Source organism: Hordeum vulgare, chromosome 4H (genome assembly GCF_904849725.1).
Source record: "Hordeum vulgare subsp. vulgare chromosome 4H, MorexV3_pseudomolecules_assembly, whole genome shotgun sequence".
NCBI lineage: Eukaryota > Viridiplantae > Streptophyta > Magnoliopsida > Poales > Poaceae > Hordeum > Hordeum vulgare.
This window is the reverse complement of record NC_058521.1, coordinates 83,615,915-83,641,819: the sequence shown is the minus strand read 5'-3', so window position 1 is coordinate 83,641,819 and position 25,905 is coordinate 83,615,915. Positions and strand designations below refer to the sequence as shown.

Sequence of the window (25,905 nt, the reverse complement as noted above, 5' to 3'; positions counted from 1 at the left end):
TACAACGGAGACGTATCAGCATCCCCAAGCTTAATTCCTGCTCGTCCTCGAGTAGGTAAATGATAAAAAAGATAATTTTTGATGTGGAACGCTACCTAGCATAATCTTGATCATATAATCTAATCATGGCATGAATACTAAAACACGAGTGATTCGAAGCAATATTCTATCATTTGACATAAAGACAGTAATATTTCAAGCATACTAACAAAGCAATCATGTCTTCTCAAAATATCATGGCCAAAGAAAGTTATCCCTACAAAATCATATAGTCTGACTATGCTCCATCTTCCCCACACAACGTATTTAAATCATGCACAACCCCGGTTTTAGCCAAGCAGTTGTTTCATACTTTAGTGTTTTCAAACCTTTTCAACTTTCGCGCAATACATGAGCGTGAGCCATGGACATAGCACTATAGGTGGAATAGAATATGGTGGTCGTGGAGAAGACAAAAAAGGAGGAGATAGTCTCACATCAACTCGGCGTATCAAACGGGCTATGGAGATGCCCATCAATAGATATCAATGTGAGTGAGTAGGGATTGCCACGCAAAGGATGCACTAGAGCTTATAAGTGTATGAAAGCTCACAAAAGAAACTAGTGGGTGTGCACCCAACTTGCTTGCTCACGAAGACCTAGGGCAACTTTGAGGAAGCCCATCATTGGAATATACAAGCCAAGTTATATAATGAAAATTTCCCACTAGTATATGGAAGTGACAACATAGGAGACTCTCTGTCATGAAGATCATAGTGCTATTTGAAGCACAAGTGTGGAAAGAGGATAATAGCAATTGTCCCTTCTCTCTTTTCTCTCATTTTTTTGTGGGCTCTTGGCCTCTTTTTTATTATTTTTATTTATTTATTTTATTTTGGTGGGCATCTTTGGCCTCTTTTTTGTAAAAGGGCTTCGCTGGCCTCTTTTATTTCCTCACATGGGACAATGCTCTATTAATAATGATCATCACACTTACAACTCAATACTTAGAGCAATGATGACTCTATATGAAATGCCTTCGGTAGTGTACCGTGACAATGATCTAGCATAGCAATGACATCAAAAAATGGACAAGCCATGGAAACATCATGCTAGCTATCTTACGATCATGCAATGGCAATATGGAAGTGGTGGCACATGTCATGAGACGGGAACGGTGGTAGTTGCATGGCAACATATCTCGGAATGGCTATGAAAATGCCATAATAGATAGGTATGGTGGCTGTTTTGAGGGAGGCTATATGGTGGGTGTAATGCACCGGCGAAAGTTGTGCGGTACTAGAGAGACTAGCAATGGTGGAAGGGTGAGAGTGCGTATAATCCATGGACTCAAAATTAGTCATAAAGAACTCACATACTTATTGCAAAAGTCTATTAGTCATCGAAACAAGGTACTACACGCATGCTCCTAGGGGAAAGGTTGGCAGGAGTTAACCATTGCGCGATCCCGACCTCCACACAAAGGATGACAATCAATAAATAAATCATGCTCCGACTTCATCACATAATGGTTCACCATACGTGCATGCTACGGGAATCACAAACCTTAACACAAGTATTTCTAAAAAACACAATTACTCACTAACATGACTCTAATATCACATATTCATGTCACAAAACTGTTGCAAGGAATCAAACATATCATATTCATTGATCTACAAGTTTTATGTCGGATTTTATGACTAACCATGTGAATGACCAACTCATGTTAACTCTCTAAATAGGTATAAGTGAAGCATGAGAGTTTAATTCTTTCTACAAAAGATATGCCCCGCTCTAAAGTGAAGCAAAAGAGCATTCTACAAATGGTGGTTTTCTATGTGTAGGGAAACAGGCAATCCAAACTTCAAAAGATATAAGTGAAGCACGAGAAGCATTCTATAAAGCCAACCAAGGACTATCTCATACCAGCATGGTGCATAAAAGAAAAAGGAAAAATAAACACAAAAGACGCTCCAAGCATTTGCACATATCATGTGACGAATTAAAATATAGCTCCGAGTAAAATTACCGATAGATTGTAGACGAAAGAGGGCATGCCTTCCGGGGCATCCCCAAGCTTAGACGCTTGAGTCTTCCTTGAACATTACCTTGGGGTGCCTCGGGCATCCCCAAGCTTAGGCTCTTGCCTATCCTTATTCCTTCATCCATCGTGCTCTCACCCAAAACTTGAAAACTTCAATCACACAAAACTCAACAAAACTTCGTGAGATCCGTTAGTATAATAAAATAAATCACCACTTCAAGTACTGTTGTGAACTCATTATAAATTCATATTAGAATTATATCTACTGTAATCCAACTTCAAAATGGTTCATACCCCCCGATACTACCCATAGATTCATCAAAATAAGAGAACAATGCAAACAAAACAGAATCTTTCAAAACAGAACAGTCTGTACCAATCTGTATATTCCGTATACTTGTGATGTCTCAAAATATCTGAAAAATTACGAACGTCTGGAACATTTACATATCAATCAGCAGAAAAAAGAATCAACTCAAAAGCTCTTCCATAATAAAATTGAAAATTAATTTTGTGAGCAGAAAGTTTCTGTCTTTTCTCAGCGTGATCAAACAACTATCACCCAAACTAATCGTAAAGTCTTTACTTGGCACATTATTTTTAAAACACAAAGGAATTGTACAAGGGGATAATTATTTTTGTGAGAAAATTCCATGAAAAATTCTACATTGTGTCCATGAGCATGAACACAAGTGTTCAAGGTCGACCCTCACTTCCGCAATGCATCACCTTTCAATCGCTCCTATTTTTGAAAAGTTTTAAGTTCCCCTCTATATTTTTTTGTTTTTAATCTAAATAAAAGCACTCAACAGAAATAAATGACTCTCTAAAACTTCCGGGTTGTCTCCCAGGCAGCGCTTTCTTTAAATCCATTAATCTAGGCATAAAGTGCTCAAGTAATGGATCCACCCAGATCCCAAGGTATATCAAAGCCAATTTTAATTAGCAATGATTTGAAATTTAGTAGTGAGCACAAGGTAACATATATCAAGCAATGACGAAGTCTAACTCTCTTCCTATGAATTGGCATGTCATAAAAAAACAATTCATGCACACCAAGTAAAGGCCAATACATAGCATAAGTAGTTTCTTGCAATTTTATCGTATTGGAAACATAGAGAGGTAGAGATGTAGTTCCTCTCTCATAATAACTGCAAGTAGGAGCAGCAAGCACATGCATATTATATTCATCAAAATCATCATGTTTAACATAAGGGACTATAGCTAGCTCATCTTCATAAGCATCATTCATAATGGCAACATGGCCACAAGCATAGCATGCATCAAGTTCATCAAAAAGATTTCAAACGAATCCAAGGGATCATAGAATTCATCCTTCCGTAAGAACGAAGAGAAATTAAATAATGTATGAGTAGAAGAGTTACTCTCATTAGAAGGTGGACACGGGTAGCTAGTCCGCTCTTCCTCCTTTTGTTCTTCGCTCTCCTCTTCATCTTTTTCATCTAATGAGCTCACAATTTCAGCATTTTCTTCTTCCATAGTTTCGTGCAAAAAAATAGTCTCTTCTTGGGCAGCATAGAATTTCTCCTTAACTCGTTCAATATGGGCATTATATTCATAATTAGTATAACAATAATGAAGCATAGCCTAATTTTCAGATAGGTAAGGAGCATCATCATTATCATCACACCCTTTAAACACGGCCTCAATTTTATAAGCAACCATAAAAGCAACGAACTCTTCTATTTGCTCCACATCATAGTAATCATATATACCATTAGCATAAGAAACCAAGGTTATATGATCATTAAATTCACAAGAAAAGGGAAGGTGTGGAACCTTCATCCTAGAGCAACAAGTAACACCATATCCCTTGCGTAGTTCCCAAGCATACCATTTCAACAAATGGATTTGATCCCATAAAAGTTTCCCTTTTTGAGTCAAGCGATAATCCCTAAAGTATTCACGTTGATCCAACGTGTATCCCATTATATAATTGAATGGGGCTTTCCCAGGATTATTAAAGGAGTGCATAATATTTTCCACATAACGAGCCTCGAGGGTTTTAGGAGGTTCCCCATCTCCATGAGTAGCAAGTACACCTAATTTTTTTGGTATTTCGTGTTCCATATCCATAACTAAAAGATAGAGAACAACTTAGAACAGAAAATAAATCTACTTAGTGATAAAGCAAACAAGCAGACACGAGGATATTCACCCCACGCTATTGCTCCCCGGCAACGACGCCAGAAAAAGGTCTTGACAACCCACAAGTATAGGGGATCAATTGTAGCCTTTCTCGATAAGTAAGAGTGTCGAACCCAACGAGGAGCTAAAGGTAGGACAAATATTCCCTCAAGTTCTATCGACCATAGATACAACTCTAGGCACACTTTACGTTCACTTTACCTAGAACAAGTATGAAACTAGAAGTACTTTGTAGGAGTAAAAGGATAGGCTTGCAAGAAAGTAAAGAACACGTAAATAAAACTAGGGGCTGGTTAGATAAAGAAACAGCTACGAGTGTCTAACGAGCGTGGAAAAGTGGTGGTAGGAGTTGCGGAATTGTCCCTAAGCAATTGACTACGTTACTAGATCGATAGCAAGTATCATGTGGGAGAGGCCTCTCCTAGCATGTCATCCCTTACTTGGAATTCTATGCACTTATGATTGGAACTATTAGCAAGCGTCCGCAACTACTAACGTTCATTAAGGTAAAACCCAACCATAGCAATAAGATATATTGGTCCCCCTTCAATCCCATATGCATCAATTTCTATGCTAGGTTTGAAGCTTCTGTCACTCTAGCTTGCCAATACATAGTCCTATCAAAATACAACTAGCCCTATGGTGTGATCCACGCGCGCGATCATATGATGGGCACCAAAGGACAGCAACATAACCACAAGCAAATTAAACCAATCATAGCAATTCATCAATCACCGATATGACAACGATAATCTACTCAGACATCATAGGATCCCAACACATCATTGGATAATAATATGTAGCATAAAGCACCATGTTCAAGTAGAGGGTACAGCGGGTTGCGGGAGAGTGAACCGCTGAATATAGATGGGGGAACATCATGGAGATGTTGGTGAAGATGACGGAGGTGTTGGTGTAGATCGCCGCCACACGATGATGTCCCGGGCGGCATTCCGGCGCCGCCGGGAGAGAGGGGGAGAGAGCCCCCCTCCTTCTTCTTCTTCCTTGACCTCCTCCCTAGATGTGAGAAGGGTTTCCCCTCTGGTCCATGGTCTCCATGGCGGCGGAGGGGCGAGATCCCCTCCGAGATTGGATCTCTCTCTCTCTCTCTCTCTCTGTGTGTGTGTCCTTCTATTTGTGCGCTCCCAGATTCTGCGTTTCACCGTTTCTTAAATTCCCGGAGATCCGTAACTCCGATTGGGCTGAAATTTTAACACGATTTTCTTCCGGATATTATCTTTATTGCGAAAAAAGAAGGGTTCCAACCGCCTTAAGGAGTGGCCACAAGCCTGCCAGCCGCTGGCCCACCCCCTGGCCGCGGCTACAGGGCTTGTGGGCACTCCGTGCATCGCCTCGCGTTGATTCTTCTTCCCGAAAATCATAAATATTCCAAAAAAAATCCCCATAAGTTTTTATTACGTTTGGACTTCATTTGGTATGGATATTTTGCGAAACAAAAAACATGCAACACACAGGAACTGGCACTCGGCATTGGATCAATATGTTAGTCCCAAAAATAGTATAAAAAGTTGCCAAAAGTATATGAAAGTTGTAGAATATTGGCATGAAACAATCAAAAATTATAGATACGACAGAGACGTATCAGGATGTTGTTCTACGGAACGAGTAAAGAGACTTGCCGGTAACGAGATTGAACAAGGTATGGGGATACCGACGATCGAATCTCGGGCAAGTTATATACCGATAGACAAAGGGAATTGTATACGAGATTGATTAAATCCTTGACATTGTGGTTCATGCGATGGGATCATCGAGGAACATGTGCGAGCCAACATGGATATCGAGACCCCGCCGTTGGTTATTGACCGGGGAGGTGTCTCGGTCATGTCTGCATGCTTCCCGAACCCATAGGGTCTACACACTTAAGGTTCGATGACGCTAGGGTTATAGGGAAATAGTGTACGTGGTTACCAAAGGTTGTTCGCAGTCCTGGATGAGATCCCAGACATTACGAGGAGCTCTAGAATGGTCCGGAGGTAAAGATTGATAAATAGGAAGTCCTGTTTTGGTCACCGGAAAGTTTTTGGCCTCATCGATAATGTACCGGGAGTGCCGGGAGGGTGCCGGAGGACCCCCGGGAGGGGTGTGACGACCAAAGGACCTCATGGGCTATTAGAGGAGGTGAAACAACCCTTATTGGTCTGGCCTAGGCCTTCCCTAAAGGCCCATCTGGCTGGGGATAAGAGATAAGGCAGAAGAAGGAGATTTAAAGGAAGGATCCACCTCCCTTGTAGGAGGTGGACTCCTCTCAAGGTTCTGCCGACCCCCTCCTCCTTGGAGGAGGGGCCAAGGCAGCCCTCCCTCTCCCTCCTCCTATATATACTTGAGGTTTTGTCCTTTTGGGAACACACAATTGATCTCTCCCCAGGCTCAGCCCTACCTCTCTCGTCTTCCTCCTCCACAATGCTTGGCGAAGCCCTGCCGGAGAACCACGAAGCTACACCACCACCACGCCGTCGTGCTGCTGGAGCTCTCTCCCTCAACCTCTCCCTCCTCCTTGCTGGTTCAAGGTGTTGGAGATGTCACCGAGTTGCACGTGTGTTGAATGCGGAGGTGTCATAGTTCGGCATATAGATCAGAATCCACCACGATCTGAATCGCTGCGAGTACGACTCCATCAACCGCGTTCATAGTAACGCTTCCGCTTAGCGATCTTCAAAGGTATGAAGATGCTCTCCCTCTTTGCTCGTTGTTGGTTTCTCCATAGATAGATCCTTGTATGGCGTAGGAATTTTTTTTAAATTACTACGTTCCCCAACATTTGTTGATGAAAACGGGTCCTTTCTCGAGAAAGAGTTACTCTCAAAAGAATTGAGTGGGAGGATGGTGAAACTTGATGTGGTTTTTGAACTGTCACTTCAACCAGAGAGTAGAAGGGCGCAGGAAATTGTTCCTGTGGCGCCTACACCAGTTGAAGTGGAAGCTGATGATGGTGATCATGAAAGCTTCAAATCAAGTCATTACCAAACCTCGTTGGTCAACAAGGACACGTACTGCTACAGAGTGGTACGATAATCCTGTCTTGGAGGTCATGCTGCTAGACAACAATGAACCTACGAGCTATGGAGAAGCGATGGTGTGCCCGGATTCCGGCAAATGGCTAGAAGCCATGAAATCGAAAATAGGATCCATGTATTAAAACAAAGTGTGGACTTTGGAAGAACTACTTGATGGTCGTAACGCTATTAAGTACAGATGGATCTTTAAAAGGAAGACAGACAATGATGGTAAATGTCACCAATTAGAAAAGCTCGGCTTGTCGCAAAGAGGTTTCTGACGAGTTTAAGGAGTTGACTACGATGATACTTTCTCACCCATAGCGATGCTAAAGTCTGTTGGAATTAGATTAGCAATTACTGCATTTTTCAATTATGAAATCTTGGAGATGGATGTCAAAACATTGTTTCCTCGACGGTTTCCTTGAGGGAAGGTTGTATGGGATAGAACCAAAAGTTTTTGTTGATCCTAAGGATGCTAACAAGTATGCAAGCTCCAGCAATCCTTCTATGGACTGTAGCAAGCATCTCGGAGTTGGAATATACGCTTTGATGAGATGATCAATGCTTTTTGGTTTATACAAAATTTGTGAGAAACTTGTATTTCCAAGAAAGTGAGTGGGAGCACTATAGAATTTCTGATATATATATATATATATATATATATATATATATATATGTGTGTGTGTGTGTGTGTGTGTGTGTGTGTGTGTGTGTGGTTGACATATTGTTGATCGGAAATAATGTAGATTTGTGTAAAGCATATACGGATGTTTGAAAGGAGTTTTTCAAAGGAAAACCTGGCTTAATCTACTTGAAGACTAAGCATCAAGATCTATAGAGATAGATCAAAATGCTTGATAAAAAAATTTCAATGAATACATATCGTGACAATATTTTGAAGGAGTTCAAAATAAATTGGTCAATGAAGGACTTCTTGAATGTATTGTAAGGTGTGAATTTGAGTAAAGACTCAAAGATCGACCATGGCAGAAGAAAGAGAAAGGACAAAGGTCGTCCCCTATGCCTTAGCCGTAGGCTCTATAGTGTGCCATGTTGTGTACCGCACCTGATGTGTGACTTGCCATGAGTCTGTCAAGGGGTACAAAAGTGATCCACGAATGGATCTATGGACAACGGCCAAAATTATCCTTACTAACATGAAGACTAAGGAAATGTTTCTCGATTATGGAGGTGATAAAAGAGTTTGTCGTAATGGGTTACTTCGATGCAAGATTTGACACCAATCCGGATGACTCTAAAGTAGAAAACCGGATTCGTATAGTGGAGCAATCATTTTTAATAGTTCCAAATGAAGCGTGGTAGCAACATCTACAGGATGACATAGAGATTTGTAAAACACACATGGATCTGAAAGGTCCATACCCGTTGACTAAAACTTCTCTCAGAAGCAAACATAATTAAACCCCAGAACTCATTGGGTGTGAATCACATAGTGATGTGAACTAGATTACTGACTCTAGTGCAAGTGGGAGACTCTAGGAAATATGCCCTAGGGGCAAGAATAAATTAGTTATTATTATATTTCCTTGTTCATGATAATCGTTTATTATCCATAATAGAATTTTATTGATTGGAAACTCAAATACATATGTGGATACATAGACAACATAATGTCCCTAGTGAGCCTCTAAGGACTACCTCGTTGATCAAATATGGTAAATATTTCCTAACCATAGACATGAGTCGTAATTTGATAACGGGGTCACATCATTAGGAGAATTATGTGATGGACAAGACCCAAACTTTGAACGTAGCAAGTGATCGTGTCAGTTTATTGCTACGATTTTCTACATGTCAAGTATCTATTTCTATGACCATGAGATCATGCAACTCCCGGGCACCAGAGGAATGCCTTGGTTGTATCACTCGGTGACTATAAAGGTGCTCTACAGGTGTCTTCGAAGGTGTCTGTTGCATTGGCGTGAAACGAGACTGGGATTTGCCACTCCGTATGATGCAGAGATATCTCTGGGCCCACTCGGTAATACAACATCACAAGAATCTTGCAAGGAATGTGACTAAGGAGTTAGTCACGGGATCTTGTATTACGAAACGAGTAAAGAGACTTGCCGGTAACGAGATTGAACTAGGTATAGAGATACCGGCGATTGAATCTTGGGCAAGTAAGATATCGATGGACAAAGGGAACGGTATATGGGATTGATTGAATCCTTGACATCGTGGTTCGACCGATAAATATCTTTGTAGAATATGTAGGAGACAATATGGGCATTCAGGTCCCACGGTTATTGTCCGGAGACTGTCTCATGCCATGTCTGCATAGTTCTCGAACCTGCAAGGTCTACACACTTAAGGTTCGGTGACATTTCGGTATAGTTGAGTTATGTATGTTGGTGACCGAGGGTTGTTCGGAGTCTGGATGAGATCCAGGACGTCACGAGGAGCTCCGAATGGTCCGGGGTAAAGATTTATATATGCGAAGTCATATTTTGGCTACGAATATTTTTTGGGGTTTTCTGGTATTTTTTCGAGAAGCTTCTAGAAGGTTACGAAAACTTCCAAAGGAGTCCGGAAGTCCACCAAGGGTTCTACCACATCCCAAGGGTTTGCATGGGCTGAGGGGAGACTTGGCCTTATTGGGCCAAGCGCACAAGTCCCTCAAGGCTCATCCAGTTGGGAAAGGTGGAAAGCCCACCTTTGTATGGAAGGGAAGGAAGGGGACTAGGATTCCTCCTCCCCCCTGGTTGCGCCCTAGGTCTTGGAGGGGTTGTTCCCCATGCCCCTCAGCCTATATATAGAAGGGAGGGGCGCCCCAAGAGGACACACGAAGCCCTTGGAGCCCCTCTCTCTCCCTAGATCATTTTATCCTTCGTTCGCGGTTTCAATAGCGCTAGGCGTAGCCCTGTCGGACAGCAACACCGCCACCACCGTCACGCCATAGCTCTACTGGAGAACTCATCAACCTCTCCGTCCTTGCTTGCTGGATCAAGGTGTTGGAGAACGTCATTGAGATGTACGTGTGCTGAAAGCGGAGGTGTCGTCCGTTCGGCACTAGATCGGGACGGATCGTGATGGGATCGCGGGACGGATTGCGATGTGGATCGCGAAGACGTTCGAGTACATCAACTGTGTTATATACGCTTCCGCTTAGTGATCTACAAGGGTATGTAGATGCACTCCCCCTCTCGTAGATGTTAGTCTCCATAGATTGATCTTGGTGTGCGTAGGAAATTTTTTGTTTCCCATGCGACGTTCCCAAACACTAATCTCCTTTTCTAAACAAAAATCCCTTGAACAAAACACTGAAACGTAACAAACATTCCATTCCATCAAGGACGTGTTTGGTTACCTGCATTAGCCTCAACCAGGCCCTTGGGGGGGGGACAAAATGGCCTGTTTGGTCGCCTAGCCCGCATATCATTATTGGCCCGCACGAACGGTAAAGCATTGCTCAACCAGGCCTACTAGGAATGGCTGAATCGGTAGTTTCCAGCAAGCCAGGCTAGGGCGATGCAGGGGAGGGAAACGCGGGGCTGCATAGTTGCACGCAAATAGATGGTGGGAGCAATGGCACGTCTCCGAGAAAGGGAGAGAAGAATTTGCGTCACCGCCCAACGAGTCGCAATCGCCCTATATAGACAGGGTGACCAGCGCACGAAAACTTCCGCTACCATTTCCCCCTCTCAATCTTTCACTCTGACCTGGATCCACCTCAACGATGAGGTAAACGGCACAACTACTACGTCGACCTGTTGGCTACGGTGGTGGATCCACTCCTCCTCTTCTCCTTCGTGTCACACCTCCATTGCGGCTCCCCTAATGACGTTTGTAAGTTTGATGACCCCCTCCCCTCTACTAGTTCTAGCTAGATCTAGCGATGGGGTGGGGTTACATCATCTAATCTGTTCGGCTCTGGTGTTGCAATAGCTAGTTGGGATGGATTTGAAGCATGCTAGGTGAAATTCATGGATGGATTTGTAGTATGCTTGGATGTTTATGGATGGATTGATAGTATAATTAGATGTATGATATGGTTGTGTGCAAGTGTTAAACAAGAACATCCATATGTGTCAATCATTAGTGTTGTCTTCTACTAAATCATCCATATATGCATGTTTTATAGCTAGTTCATACTCTTGATGTGTAGTGTGATGTCCATGTTTACACCTAGTTTATACTGTCGATGTATGTCGTGTTCTTGACGACGCTTGCATTTGTAGGACATGAGCACACAAGAGTTTAGTCTAGCCAGTTCACGGCGTCCTATGTTGAGGAATGTGAGGCTAACATTGACCATATGCCTCTTGATTCAGAGGTTCTCGAGGTGCCGCCTGTGGTTCCTCCATTTGTGTTGGCTCAGTCCAATGTTGTATCTCATGTGGCTCCTCGAAAGGCAGCCATAAAGGAGAAGAAGGATGGAGGGGATGCAACATGAAATACAGCTATTCCTCTTCGCTTTTGTGCTTAACAATATGCGTGAGATCATATCTAGTGGAGTGAGGACTTACAAGGGGTTCAAGGAGGTGCATTTGAACTCTGTGGCAAAGCAAGTCTTCATGTTTTGTGGACAGGAGATCATCGCGACCTAGGTCTAGAACCACCTGAGGAAGTGGAGAATGAGGTGGATCATCTACTCCAAGCTTAGAGACCTGAGCGGTGTTTCATGGGATCAGGAGACCTCCACGATCATGTTGAAGGCGGAGCACTACCAAGATCACATCACAGTTAGATCACAAACCATGCCATTCTAACTAATCATCTCCTATGAACCATTGACATACTAACAAATTGCTACTCTACCCTGTTTCTTTTTTAGGATCACCTCGAGGACGCAGAGTTTCTCAACGCACCTATCCAGAACTACCACGAGATGCAGCTGATCTTCTCCTTCAAGCTCGCAACCGGCAAGCATGCCATGGGCTCTGGTCAGCCATTGGGCTCGCCGATGCCGTTGATGCCCGCAATCCCCGATTATCCAGACACCCAGGAGTCAGACACCATCAACATTGATGCTTCTCAGAAGGAAGGTCAGCACGTTCCTGTGCTTGATAGGAAGAGAAAGCAAGCAAACTTCATGGAGGTGGAGCTGACCGTCTTCAGTAGATGATTCGGGTTGTGAAGGAGGTAGCCATCGCCATCAAGGAGAGCAAGATGGACGACGTCCACCCTGAGCTCTACGGCGTCGTCATGGAGCAGATCGGCTTTAGCCGAGAGGCTCTCATGGTGGCTCTCAGCCACCTGCTTGACAACAAAGCCGAGGGTGTTGGGTTTGTTGCCATGGGAGAGGCTCAGAGGGTGCTCTTGCTAAGGATCTGGCTAGGCAATCACTACTACTAGTGTTGTTTCTGCTGGTGGCGATGGCGTGCATGATCCTCCATGATGACGATGACAATGATGCCATGTATTTTGTGTAGTTAGGTCTTGAAAACAATCTTATGGTATGTATATTTTGGTGAGGTGGTATGTACTAACCCCTCATGGTGATCTGCATGGTGATCACGAACTTGCGGTGGTAGGATTACACCCTCTTTTAGATGTGGTGGTAGGATGACATCAACATAGTGGTAGGTTGAACTTGGTATGCGGTATCATCGTGCATGCTTACTTATGCTCTTATGCTCCATTGCTTATGTGCTTCATTGCTTGCTCCTAGAGTGCTTCATTGCTTGTTGTTTCAACTTATTACTCATTTGCACTGCCAGGGCAAGTGGTATGCGATGTTCGAAGGGAGGGTTCCAGGGATTTATAGGTCATGGGAAGGTTGCAGCAACCAAGTTTCAGGGTACAACAACCAAAGCCATAAGGGGTTTAAGACTTGGTATGGGGCAGAAGATTCTTACTCCAAGCATGTGCTAGAGGAGGGATGCGGCAAGGTTGAGGTTGCCAATGTGGATCGTCGGTTTGGGCTAAAAACTTCATCATCTTCGTCCAGTTCATCGCCGGTGCAGTGTTGTGGTGCTAGCGTGCTCGGTGTGATCGTGCGTAAAATGTAGTAGTAGTGGATAAGTTCATCAAGTAGGGTACAAGGTGAACACAACTCTATACTCGTATGAAACCAAACAACATGCAATCGTGTGACGACATACAATACAAGCAATCAAACACGAAGTGAAGAGGCATCGCTATGATTCAAGAAGAATAAATGCACGCAACCAATCAACATACAAAAGATGATTTTTCTTTCACCCGGATATGCTCAGCCAGGCCCTAGTGGATCAAGTATGCAAAATGGATAAAAACGATATGACCAACCAAACGCGCTTCAAATATCCCCAACGAAAAATGAGAACAGAATCGATTCATCCAACGAAAAATGGAGTCACACCATTAGCCGAGTAGTTAGTCATCTTTAAGAGTGGATGGGAGGATTCTGCTGGTTAGGATCGACTTGTGATCGCTAGCTAGCTACATGTAATTTCTTGTACATATTTTCTGCCTTCTATAAAGCTTGGTACGTCATTGATGTAACCTCGAAAAGAAAAACATTTCATTTCACTCCATTCCCAAACCAAAGGCACTCTAGTTCATCGGCGCGGCATTGCACTCGTGAGGACACAGTGATTCTGCGACCGGGAGCAAGATCGATGACGGGGATTAAGCACGATCAAAACCACAGCATTTCTTGCTCAACTTGTTCACTTGTATGATCTCATTTGTCAGAGTTGAGAGGAGAAATACCGAGGAGAGAGTAGAGGAGAGAGAGAGTAGACTGACTCGCTAACTCAAAAAATTATAAGTGGAATGTTACATGGGCTGAGATGAAATCAACAAGAACTCCAACCATTCCAAGTACCATATCAATCCAACAACCCGCGTGAACACAACTAATCAGGAGACGATGTTCTCGGCGCCTTGCTACTACTAACCTCGCGAGCAACATCTGCCGGGGCCAGAAAAGTCGAGCAAAAAGGAGGAACAGTTTCCGGCAAGAAAGCACGGGTTTCTTTCCTTACGCTGCCCATGGATTTCTTGCAAGCACGGCCGCCATGGCGTCCCTGGCCTCCTCCTCCACTAGCTCCATCTGGTCCTCGAGGTACTTGTGCAGCCGCGCCGCCCTGTGGCCATCCGGCCCACTTTCTGGCGGAGGCGACCGATCGCCGCCGTGAAAGCAGCGGGTCATCATCATTCTCCTCCGCCGGCGGCGGAACCGGACGACGGCGACGGCGAAGGAGAGAAGCGGCAGCCAGAGGAGCACCAGAGGCAGTACGACCAGGAGGAGGCAGATCGCCACGGCCGCAGCACACGCCGACCGGCACGCCCGCACGGCGCGGGGGCACCCCATGCATCTATCTAGATTCTAGAGGGATGGCGAGGCTGCCATGGATGCCTGGTCGGGTTGCTCTGTTTTCTCCGGGCAAAGGAGACCATCGTTTTCGTTGCTGGCTCTGCTTCTTTATAACGAAGCGTCTTTATTCATTTTATATGTCTTTTCTCTGAAAACATCTACTTATTTTATCTTTTGGTGAAGTGTAAAGTTCCTCCAGCCACTTGTTTCTGTCTTCAACCCCTCATTTTTTCGTAGTTCTTTTATGCTTTGCTTATTTTTGTTTCTAAGTAAAACCACCCTGTAAATAGTGAGGACCATTTGACGAAATATAATAATAAAACGATGGCAATATTTGGCCTTATGACCTCTGTATAACTCCGAATGTAGGCAGTAAACTTTTTATAGTATTCCCTCTGTTCTAAAATAAATATTATAAATTTAATATTAAAATAGTATAAATATAGTACTACAGCGGCTATATTTATTTTAGGACGGAAGGAGTATAATTTAGTACTTTTGATCACCTCCGTTTAAGCATAAATATGTGAACTCAATGCAACTTCGATGGTTAGGATTTATATCGTGGAACCAGCCCATCAAGGTTTAGTTTCTAGAATTCGCATTGATGTTTATATTTTTTGGAATTTATTTCAGACCTACAACAATGTTTTTTAGTGCAAAAATACATTTTTATTGACTACGAGGGTGTTTGTGGTAATTACGAACCCTATGATCACTCTATCAATCTCAAGACGTGATACTGGCTCAATATCTCGAAAATGCTTATAGGATAAGGTGTACATATCATTTATACATGTATGCGCACATGCGTAGAGTTGAGTGTGTATGTGTGCATATAAGCATCTACAATTGTACTGTATTAAAAAAGATATAGCAGGTTTTGGTGACGGTTAGTTTTTTTATGACCATAAAATATGATGATACTATTGATCATTTCGCGTTGACATTTCTTAATCCTCTGGCTGCTAGCTACATCCAGCGTTAAACCAAACAACACAATACCAGTTTGGCTTGCTCTTTTGGGTCCAATAATCCATCTCTCCACATATATATAATAATACAAGCTAGACAAGGATTGATGGCAATGGATTGGATAGGACATATGATCATGGAGAACATGGAGTAGGAGGTAATTGAATCATTGCACGCTTTCCTTTCTGTTGCTAGAGTGGTGCTTCCTTGATTTTATTTTTATTTCTTTGATATGATACTCTTGGTGATTCATTTTTGTGAACATTCTCCTTTGATTGTTAACAGTTGTAGCACGCAGAGACAAACGGGATTAGGCCTGTGGCGACTGGGGAGAGTGGGCACATGGATGACAGGATGAGGCGTCAGCTCCACGCCGGATGCTGCACGCAAGGGCCGACGCACCGGCCGCTGCGAGTCTGACAAGGCATCACCGACCAAGTGGCCACTAGTAGGTCTCCACGTCTGCTGTTTCCGCCCGCTCAACGGACGAGGTTGGACCGGGTCCGCGACCAACGCATTAGTCCGCGCAAATACAACGCCGATACTGTAAAGAGTAAAAGCAGAGAAGGAGTATGATAGAATGAACAGTAATCTCTTATTGATGGAAATTGAGGATATTTATATCTAGTACATGGCGATTTACAAAGGCACGGTTGCCAAAAGAACAACCGACATACTCCCTCCGTCACAGTTTATAAGGCATGCACGTGTACTTAGGTCGTCAATTTGACTTATATAAAATATATTGTTTAACATAAAAATTATATCATTAGAAAATAAAACATCTAAAAATTTTAATGATATATTTTTTGTAATATATGTCTCTCATTAAGTTGATCAAATTGACGACCTAGATACACGTGTCGGACTTATATCTAAAACGAAGGGATTAGTATTGATTAATTACATAATTAATACATATTAATTATTCCTAACACTCCCCCTAATCAATTCTTGATCTTGTAAATAGCCATCTTCTTGATAAGGACTTCTTTAGAAATAACTTCGTCCTTGAGAATGTTCATCATTCCATCTTGAGAAATCCTTGTATAATCTTTAAAGTCTCCTCCAAAAACCCTGTGGGAAAAATATAAGGAGAATAGTGTAGATATGTTGCTAAAACTTCTTTAAACCCTGTGGGAAAATAAGGAGAAAATGGTACAACATATAATGATTATTGCCTCATGATAACTCATCTGAGAAAACCTTTTTAGAAGGAGAAAACTCATATTTGAGTTTAGAGAACAATAAATATATCTTGAGTGCTTCCTTTAAAAACCCCGATAGGGAAAATAGAAAGTATGACATATGATCTTTGAGAAGATATTTCCTCATTAAAAACCATTATGAGAAACTACGGGAGAAAACTCATAAGGGTAAAGAGTGCATCTCACATGCCATTGAAAACTCCTTTAAAACCCAGTGGGAAAATATATAAGGAGAAAATGATATGGCACATACAAACACTTATGTTTATATTGTCTCGTTAAAAACCTTTTATGAGAAACCATTAGGTAAAAAATCATAAAGGAAAAAAGAGTACAATATATACAATCTGATGATTGTTAATAGGTTATAGTTTGGGAGATTACTCCCCGTGAACTTTGCAAATATGGAGAATGTCTCATACCAATTTCATTGACATGAACATAAGATTCTGTATAATCTGCTGGATTTTCACATGATTTTGTTTGCAAATTATTTCCTCACTTTTCTATAATCCGTGAGGATAAGTAGTTTTCGAGCAATGTGATTAATGATATTGCTCTTCATATAACCTGTAGGTATTGAGTAACACAAGTGGAAGTAGCTTTATAAATCAAGTTATGCGATTCTGATGAATCTCAACCACATGATTTTGAGTGTGGTTAATCATTCTCCCAAGCCATGCATATTTTGCAATGCTTTTACATAAAGCAATTATGTCAGAATGATAAGTGGGAATAACCATTAAAGTCCATTTAGATGACGTCCATATGAAGGCTATTTCAACAAATTCAGTCATTGATATGGCTTCATTGGGATCAAATAAAGAGCCAAAATCATTACATCATATCATAGTCATATCTTGTATTTACTCATGGAATTGTCCAAGATTTATTGTGAGCTTCAAATATAGGATGGTATTCCATATATCAAGCATGTACCTTTTATTGGGGGTTGCACTCTAAAGAAACATAGGAAATATTATGTCAGGCCTGACATAGTTTGCAACCATATGAGTGCTTTGATATTAGTGAGATAGAACTTCAGGTCTTTATGTCACTTCATTATCACACCTAGGTAAGAATATATTTGTACCCGATCAGGGCAGTATGACCATACATGTCATTTATTGATATGATATATCCAAATTGAACTTCTCATATATGTTTTGGATATATGTAGACTAATACGTATTCTTGAGAAAATGCTCATGTTGTAAACTTAAGCAAATTTGGTTGAATCCAAATTTCCCCGTCTTGAGATGATTGTGTGTATGTTTATGTCTTGTAGAGACATTGATGAAGAAATCATCGATATACACCGAGGTGATGTAAGGAAATCAAATTTTTGGGTTTCCTTTATTAACACATAAAAATGATCATCCTTTGAGTAATCCTTTGAAGAAGGAAAATCATTTAGTCGGTAGTACCATATGATTTCCGACTATTTCGAGCCATAGAGTGACTTCTAAAATTTTACACAAATATGTTGCGATTTATTTTGGATTTGGAATTGTAAGCCCTTGAGGGACTTTGATATAAAATTCCAAAACAAGTGACCCATATGAGTATGTAGTCACTGCATCCATTAACTGCATGGATAATACTATTTTGTGGATTTACTAGAATATTTTGTGGTTGTATGTTTGCAGATTTTCAAATATTCCAATGAACCTATGAGCCTTTTGAATAAATTTGTGATGTGGTTTGACCATATGTTCGAGGGTTTGGTAATAATAGGTACGATATTTATATAACCACACATTTGACAAACTTGAGAGTTGTCTTTGTAATCATTTGAAAATGACATATTCCCTGTAAAGAGTTAATTCTATCTTTGGTTGTCTTTTGGCCTCCACTTTACTTTGAATTCATCATGGTCCTATTTTGTGACCAATGACTTTCTTAGTATTTGCAATACTAGCAAGAATTTAAAATAATGGAATAGCACCTGTTGGGTGAATCTGATGATTTTAAGAATAACATGTTTCTTTACCATGAAAATGATAATACCATCATAAGAGGATGTAAAGTGTACTTATGGGCTTTTTAATCGGATTCAAATACGAAAAATATCTCATCACAAAATCTCAACTTAAAGTTGATTTTATAATTACCAAAATTATAAGTTGTGATAGACTTACTTATATGAGTTATAACTACCAAAATGTTTGTGTGTGACAAGAGACACACTTGAAATCATTCTGTAAATGTTTGCATGAGTGCCATGAAGTATCTATATAAGACAACATAAAGGTTGAGTAATCCACATTGGTAGTTATGGCAGTAAGGCCTTGAAAAAAAATTGGGTGATCATTCCAAATGTGCTAATGGCAGCATGTTTGTCTTAATAGAAATATTCAAGGTGAATAAATATTCATCCATTATGTACTTAGTTTGAGAACTAAGTGAAGTCGGTGACACATGAAATACATATGAACATACTTAGCTATTAAGAGAATAGCCATGACACATATTCCGAAGGTGGAGTTACAGTGACCACAAATGTCGCATGTGGATATAATGACTGATGTCATGAATCATTTTACGATAAATACTCACACCTAACATGAATTTAAAGCATTTGGAAATGTCAGCCATGTGTTACATGAAAATGCTATTGCATTCATTTTAATTTACTTATATGAGTAAGAAAAATATATATTGATAAAATGATTTGTTTGAGAACAATCATGGCCAAGGTGATCCTTGGTGAATGTGGGTGTATCCTTCAATATAACACATGCGATGAAATTATTGCTAATGTTTTGGACTTCATTCTTGAGGAAGTGTGTGATTTTAGAGTCACCGTCAAAACGCATAGACTTGCATGTGCTTAACATTGGTTAGTCACTATGAAAGTATAACACAATGTGATGTGGTCCTTGCGAAAGTGTTGTGACACTCAATCATTGCCATACATTATGGGATCCATCTTGATGGTAGGACGACACTACAATTAGAAATAGTGACGTAGGCTCAACTGCCATTATATAACCAATGTAATAGAAGGTAATCACACTTATATGTGAATATTTTTGTAGTTTCCCATGACATATTCAAGCAAAGTGTGCTAGAACAAAATTTACTATGAGAGCAAAATATTTTAAAGAACAACAACAATAAATGCTTCGGAGGAGCAAATTCTAGTACGGCTGATGCCATATAGCCATATGTGTAGACCTTAATTTATATAGGGTAACACTTGGAAAATAATCACCAATATGGTGTAGATCATGCAGTAATAGAAAACATAGTATTACTTTTGTCAGTAGATGTTCATAATTCTATTACCTTATGTTATGCTATATTTAAGAAAATCATTTTTGAAGGTAGTCATATGCGAGGATGACATGATGTAGACCTCACAGTAACATTGGATAATCTTCAAAACTTTGCAGTAGATGCTAATATTACCTTATGATATCTTGAGGTAGTCACACCTAAATTAATATTTGGAAGAGCACTTTGAAGGTAGTCGTCTTGTCAAATAGACAAGACGTAGACCTCATAGTAATGATGAATAATCTGCAAATTATGCAGTAGATGCCACAAATACCTTGTGATTCACAAATAATATTTTGGATGATCTCCTTAATTATGAGACTTTATAATTTATTTATTTATATATAGTTTTGCAAGATACTATCAATTGCAAAACTGAAGTTGTTGCACTAGAAACATGTCATAGGGATTTACTAAAGCATGTACGTTGTACATGTAACATATTCCATGGAAATGTGTTTGGAATAACCATCTCACGTACAAATTTACACAATCTATAATTTATAATAAGTCTGAAGGCTTACATGAATTACATAAGGTCTGATGACTACCATACTTGTTTTGTGAAATGTAGTTTCATAATTGACAGGGAACACAAATGTAAGGTATACAGAGTAAAGCCTGATGGCTATACTTGTAGCGTATATGGACAATATGAGAATATTGGAAAGTAGAAGCACTAAATGGCAATCTAGCAAAGGGATAAGGCTTTCCCCAATTCCCTTTCCTGTGCGTGCGTCATGGCCATTACTAATCAACACCACTTTGCAGTGGAGGCCGGTCGAGGGAGTCCGCAAGGCTGTCGATTCCGATGGTATGGAAAGGGATCCTAGCCATGCACTGGAGATCGCGTTCGCTGGATGCCGCTGGGCTTTGCTGCTGGTGTCGCCATCCATGGCAGGGTTCGCGTCCCCTAGACGCCGCTTGAGGCGTAGAGGCGGGCACCGCTTGACGCGAGCAATGGAGTTCGCGTCCCCTGGACGCCGCTTGGGGTGCAGAGGAGGGCACCACCGCGGCTGATGTCGCCATCCACGGTGGGGTTTGCTTCTCCACCTCGAAGTGCCGGTGCAGCCCGCTACCGGGAATCGCGCGATGCACGAGCTCCTTTTGTTGGCTTGAGGGTAGCACATCTGCACCGAGGTTGGTGCTGGGATGTGTCCGCCGCCTCCATAGACGGTCGTGCCGATGAAGGCCGCGGGTGCGGCCTCGACCATCCACATCCAGGGGAAAAAGGAGGAGGAGATGGGTCAAGCCGCCGCCGTCGCTTAAATCCGTACGGAATCAGGTACGCTGATCCACGGCCGATCTCATTTAAGAATAAGAACATCACACATTTAAGAAATCAGATGGATGCTTACTGTTATTGGTATAGATCTTCTATCGAGTGATCCCGTATGCCAACCCTTTTTTGTCGTTTGGCGGAGTGTGTTCGAGGCTTTCAATTGCTGAATCGATGGAGGCTGGCGCTGTGTTCTTCCATCAGTTTTTCTTCTTGATCTTGGCTGGGGCTGTGTTCTTCTTTCTGCATGGCCAGATCGCTCGTCTTGGAGAGCAGCAAGTGTTGATAACGTGTAAGGAGTAAAAGAAGAGAAGGAGTATGATAGAATGAACAGTAATCTCTCATTGACTGAAATTGGGGATATTTATACCTAGTACATGGCGGTTTATAAAGGGGCGGTTGCCAAAAGAACAACCGACATAGTATTGATTAATTACATAATTAATACATATTAATTATTCCTAACAGATACAAACGGACGGTGTTTTTGTCTATTTTTTGTCCGTTTGTATCGGTAATTCATTCGGCATTTATGTTGTTTAAGATTTTGGATTGGGAGTGCGTCCAACATCCATGACCTATATTTATCGGCGTGGTCCGCTAGCCGTCTTTTTCAACAAATATGCACACGTTCCAATTATTTGACAAGCAGACATATAAAAAATAGTAGTATAGTTTTCAAATAAATAAGTATAGTTTTACAAATGGAATAAAAATTAAATTGTCATAAATACATATGAAAATAGATACATCTATTGTTTGCCAACATGAGCCCATGTATGCTCAATCAAATCATTTTGCAGCTACATGTGAATTTCCCAATCACACTTTTCATAATAAAATTGGGGAACTGTTCAAACATTATCGCTCCTCCATGCTCAGGCAGAACATTCTCACCCTGAAACTGAAATCCTTGATCGTAAATACATTTCAGACGTTCATCTTCTACGATCATATTGTGCATAATTACACAAGCTCTCATCACCTCCCACAGCTTCTTGGTGCTTCAAGTCCTAACAGGGTACCGAACGATGCTCCATCGAGATTGCAAAACAACAAAGGCACGCTCGACGTCCTTCCTAGCACTCTCTTTCTCTTGGGCAAATCTTTTCCTCTTCTCTCCGACAGGGTCGGAGATTGTCTTCACAATAGTGGACCACTAAGGATAGATATTGTCACCCAGGTAGTATCTTTTGTCGTAGTTATGGCCGTTTATGGTAACATTCACCGGTGGGTTGTTGCCTTCTGCAAGCCTTGCAAACACCAGCGAGCGTTCAAGCACGTTGATATCATTATGTGATCCGGCCATGTCAAAAAAAGAGTGACAGATCCAAAGATCTTGTGAGACCATGGCCTCAAGTATGACCGTGCAAGCCGTGACATGGCCCTTATACTGCCCTTGTCAAGCGGTAGGGCAGTTATTCCACTCCCAGTGCATGCATCCTATGCTGCCAAGCATCCATGGGAAACCCATGCTGGCATTCATTGCCAACAAGCGGGTTGTATCTTGAGGAGTCGGCTCTCTCAAGTACTTGGGGCCAAACACAACAATCACAGCCTTGCAGAACGTGTACATGGACTGTAGACATGTAGACTTGCTCATATAAACATACTCATCAATGAGATCACTGGGCACTCTGTATGTAAGCATTTGGATGGCTGCAGTGCATTTCTCATAGCCAATCTTTCCAAGGGCATCCTCTTTGCACTCAAAATAGTTATCGTATCCGGCCACCCTCTCTCTAATACGGTTGAAAACATGCCTAGCCATATGGAAACGCTGCCGGAATTTCTGATGTTTGAACAATAGGTTGGTTGTATCAAAGTAGTCCTTCCAAAGAAGGAAATGATCGCTCTCTCGGTTGCGATTCCACGTCGGATGGTATCCCGGGATCGAGCCATTGAACAACGAGCATTGGCTATTAAGGTGGTCATGGACCAACACGACAGCCAAGATCTCATCCTCATCATCAGACGAAAAATTGTTAGAGTGGCAAAGGAAATTGTGGAAAAAGAACTCGTCGGCGGAGTCCGTTTTGTACCTTGGCAAACTGTCGAACAACTTGCGGGCGTCGTTGAAGGAGCCGACTGGCGAAGAGATGAGCGCCTCCCTTGGACCAGGTGGTTGGCCTCGAGAAGTCCCGACTGCGATACGGTGGTGGCGGTAAGGTGGCGACATTGGGGGGAGGTGTGTCGACACCGACAAATGGGTGGCGGCGACGATGTGGGGGAGGCGGGCGAGGGTTTGCTATCGATATGGGTGGGAGCGGATGACCAATGTGCCACCAACTAGCGGGACAAGGGAGGAGTAGGCGGGCGTTGTGCGCGTCCATCTCGTGTCCGCTCCTATGAAAATTAGGCTAAAAATGGGTCGAGAATATGTCGGCAGGCGGACGAAAAGCGGAAGCGCGTCCGTTTGGATCGGCACGTTGGGCCGACTTTTCTGTCTGCCGTGACCCAAACGGACGCGCGCGGACGAAATGGATCGACGCGTTGGAGTTTCTCTAAATATTTGAAATAAAAACATGCATATTAAAATCGCCAGTCAAAGTTCACTTCCAACATAATTAAACATAAAACATTAATGAAACTAAAAAAGTCGCAGCCGCCCCAACACGTAGCTCTACGTGTCGTCGGAGCGGGCCATGGTGAGGTCGAAGAACTCAGGCGACGCAGCCCACGGGAAGACCTGCTGGTAGGCCGCCTGCGTCACCTCCTCCCCTTCTCTCGTTGTTGCTCCTCCTCGCACGCCCAACATAGCCGACTCTCTTGCTCCTCACGCTCTCGCCGCATGTGGCGCTCACGATCGTCCCGCTCCTTCACGAGTGGATGGCCCTTCCACTGTGCGAGATAGGCCGCCTCCTCTTCCTACGCCACACCCAGCCAAACGGACGGCGCAGAGACCTACTACGGCATGACACCTACCCACTTGTATGTCTTTGTCGGTGTGGGTGGTGCCAGCGCGGGTGCGGGTGGTGTAGGAGAATAGACGCAGTCGTCGGCCGCTGACAGCTGGAGCGCCTCCTCGAGGCCAAGCCATCAGGCGTCCTCCTCGCTCGAGGACTCCTCGATGGTGTGTTGGTTTACCTTCCCCAATGCCTCCAGGAGCATTGCCTCCTCCTTCCACCTCGCCATCAGCGATGGAAGGAGGACGTCCATTTAGACAGCGGTGTTCGTCATGCTTGGTCGCAAACTACACATCCCAGTTCTGGATATCTGACACGTACTTTGGGTCACAGTGTTGCTTCAGGGTGAGGAGAGCACGCCGCTTGCGAATCTCTTCCGCATGCACTCGCTCAGACTGCAGCATGACCAGCAACAAAATGTGGTGGGGGCATGGTGCTAGTTGTGCGGGAGGTTTACGTCCGACAATGGCTGCGGGACACTGTACTTCCATTGTTACCGCGTGCGATGCATGGGCAAGTACAACTGGTCGCGTGGCCATTGCCCCCCTCCAGTGGTGCTAGCGTGAACTTGGCCAGGTCTCACGATGAGTTGGTCTCATGGCCAAGCTTTCCCTTGCCCTTGTTGAGGAAGCCCATGGTGACGACATGTCTAGGGTTTGTGTCACGCGATGAGGGACCATGTGTGGCGAGGTGTGAACGCGAGTGGGAAGGGGAAGTGGATGAGTGATACGTCTCCAACGTATCATTTTTTATTGTTCCAGGTTGTTATATTATCATTCTTGGATATTTTGGAATCATTTTATACCAACTTTATATTATTTTTTGGGACTAACCTATTGACATAGTGCCCAGTGTGAGTTGCTGTTTATGCTTGTTTTTTTACTTCGCACGAAATCAATATCAAACGGAGTGCAAATGTCACGAAACTTTTTGGAGATTTTTTTTCTGCCCAGAAGACATCGAGAGCCAGGTTGCACACTAGGCACCAGGGCACGCGTGCCACCCTGGCGCAGCCTGGTACCTAGTGGGCACCTCGTGGCTCATCTTGGCATGATTCCAACTTCAAAAATTCCTATAAACAGAGAAACCTCTAGAAACAATCCTAGATGAGAAGTTTCGCCGCCGCAAGCCTTTGTAGCCATGAAAACCCAATCGGGAGCCCGTTTTGGTACCCTGTCAGAGGGGGAGATCATCTCTGGTGGCCATCTTCATCATCCCGACGGAGGCCATGACAAGGAGGGAGTAGTCCACCCTCGGGCTAAGGGTTTTACCAATAGATATGTGTTTAATCTCTCTCTCTCTCTCTCTCGTGTTCTTGAGATGTCATGATCTTGATATATCATGGGCCTTGTTAATATAGTTGGATCATATGGTGTTTGTCCCAAGATATGATTATGATGAATTAAGTCTTTCACTTTAAGATCTCGTTATGTTGGATTGACTATTCAGGTTTGAGAGCACATGATGTATGTTTTGCATGCGGATACCCGTAGTGACATTGGAGTATTCAAGTGATTCACTTGATATATGTTTTGGCACTCAACTCGCGGATTCCCGAGGTGACATTGGGGTAATCTATGCATAGGGGTTGATGCATGTTTTCATACTATGTTCTCCGATAGAAATCTTAAGGTACTCCTTGAAGTTCTTTGTGTTGGATTGAATATTAAGAATCTGAAATTGTTTGATGCATGTCGTATAATTAGCCCACGGATACTTGAGATGACATTGGAGTATCTAGGTAACATTAGGGTTGATTGATATGCATCAATG

The 25,905-nt window shown here is 42.6% G+C and overlaps 1 protein-coding gene across 1 annotated transcript; it reads right to left on the bottom strand.

The window, feature by feature from the left end:
* Positions 1–13,791: 13,791 nt before the first annotated feature.
* LOC123446176 lies at positions 13,792–14,611 on the bottom strand. Its single transcript, XM_045122857.1, has one exon. It carries the CDS (start codon positions 14,477–14,479, stop codon positions 14,147–14,149), a length of 333 nt encoding a protein of 110 aa, XP_044978792.1. The 5' UTR covers positions 14,480–14,611; the 3' UTR covers positions 13,792–14,146.
* Between the last annotated feature and the right edge of the window lie 11,294 nt (positions 14,612–25,905).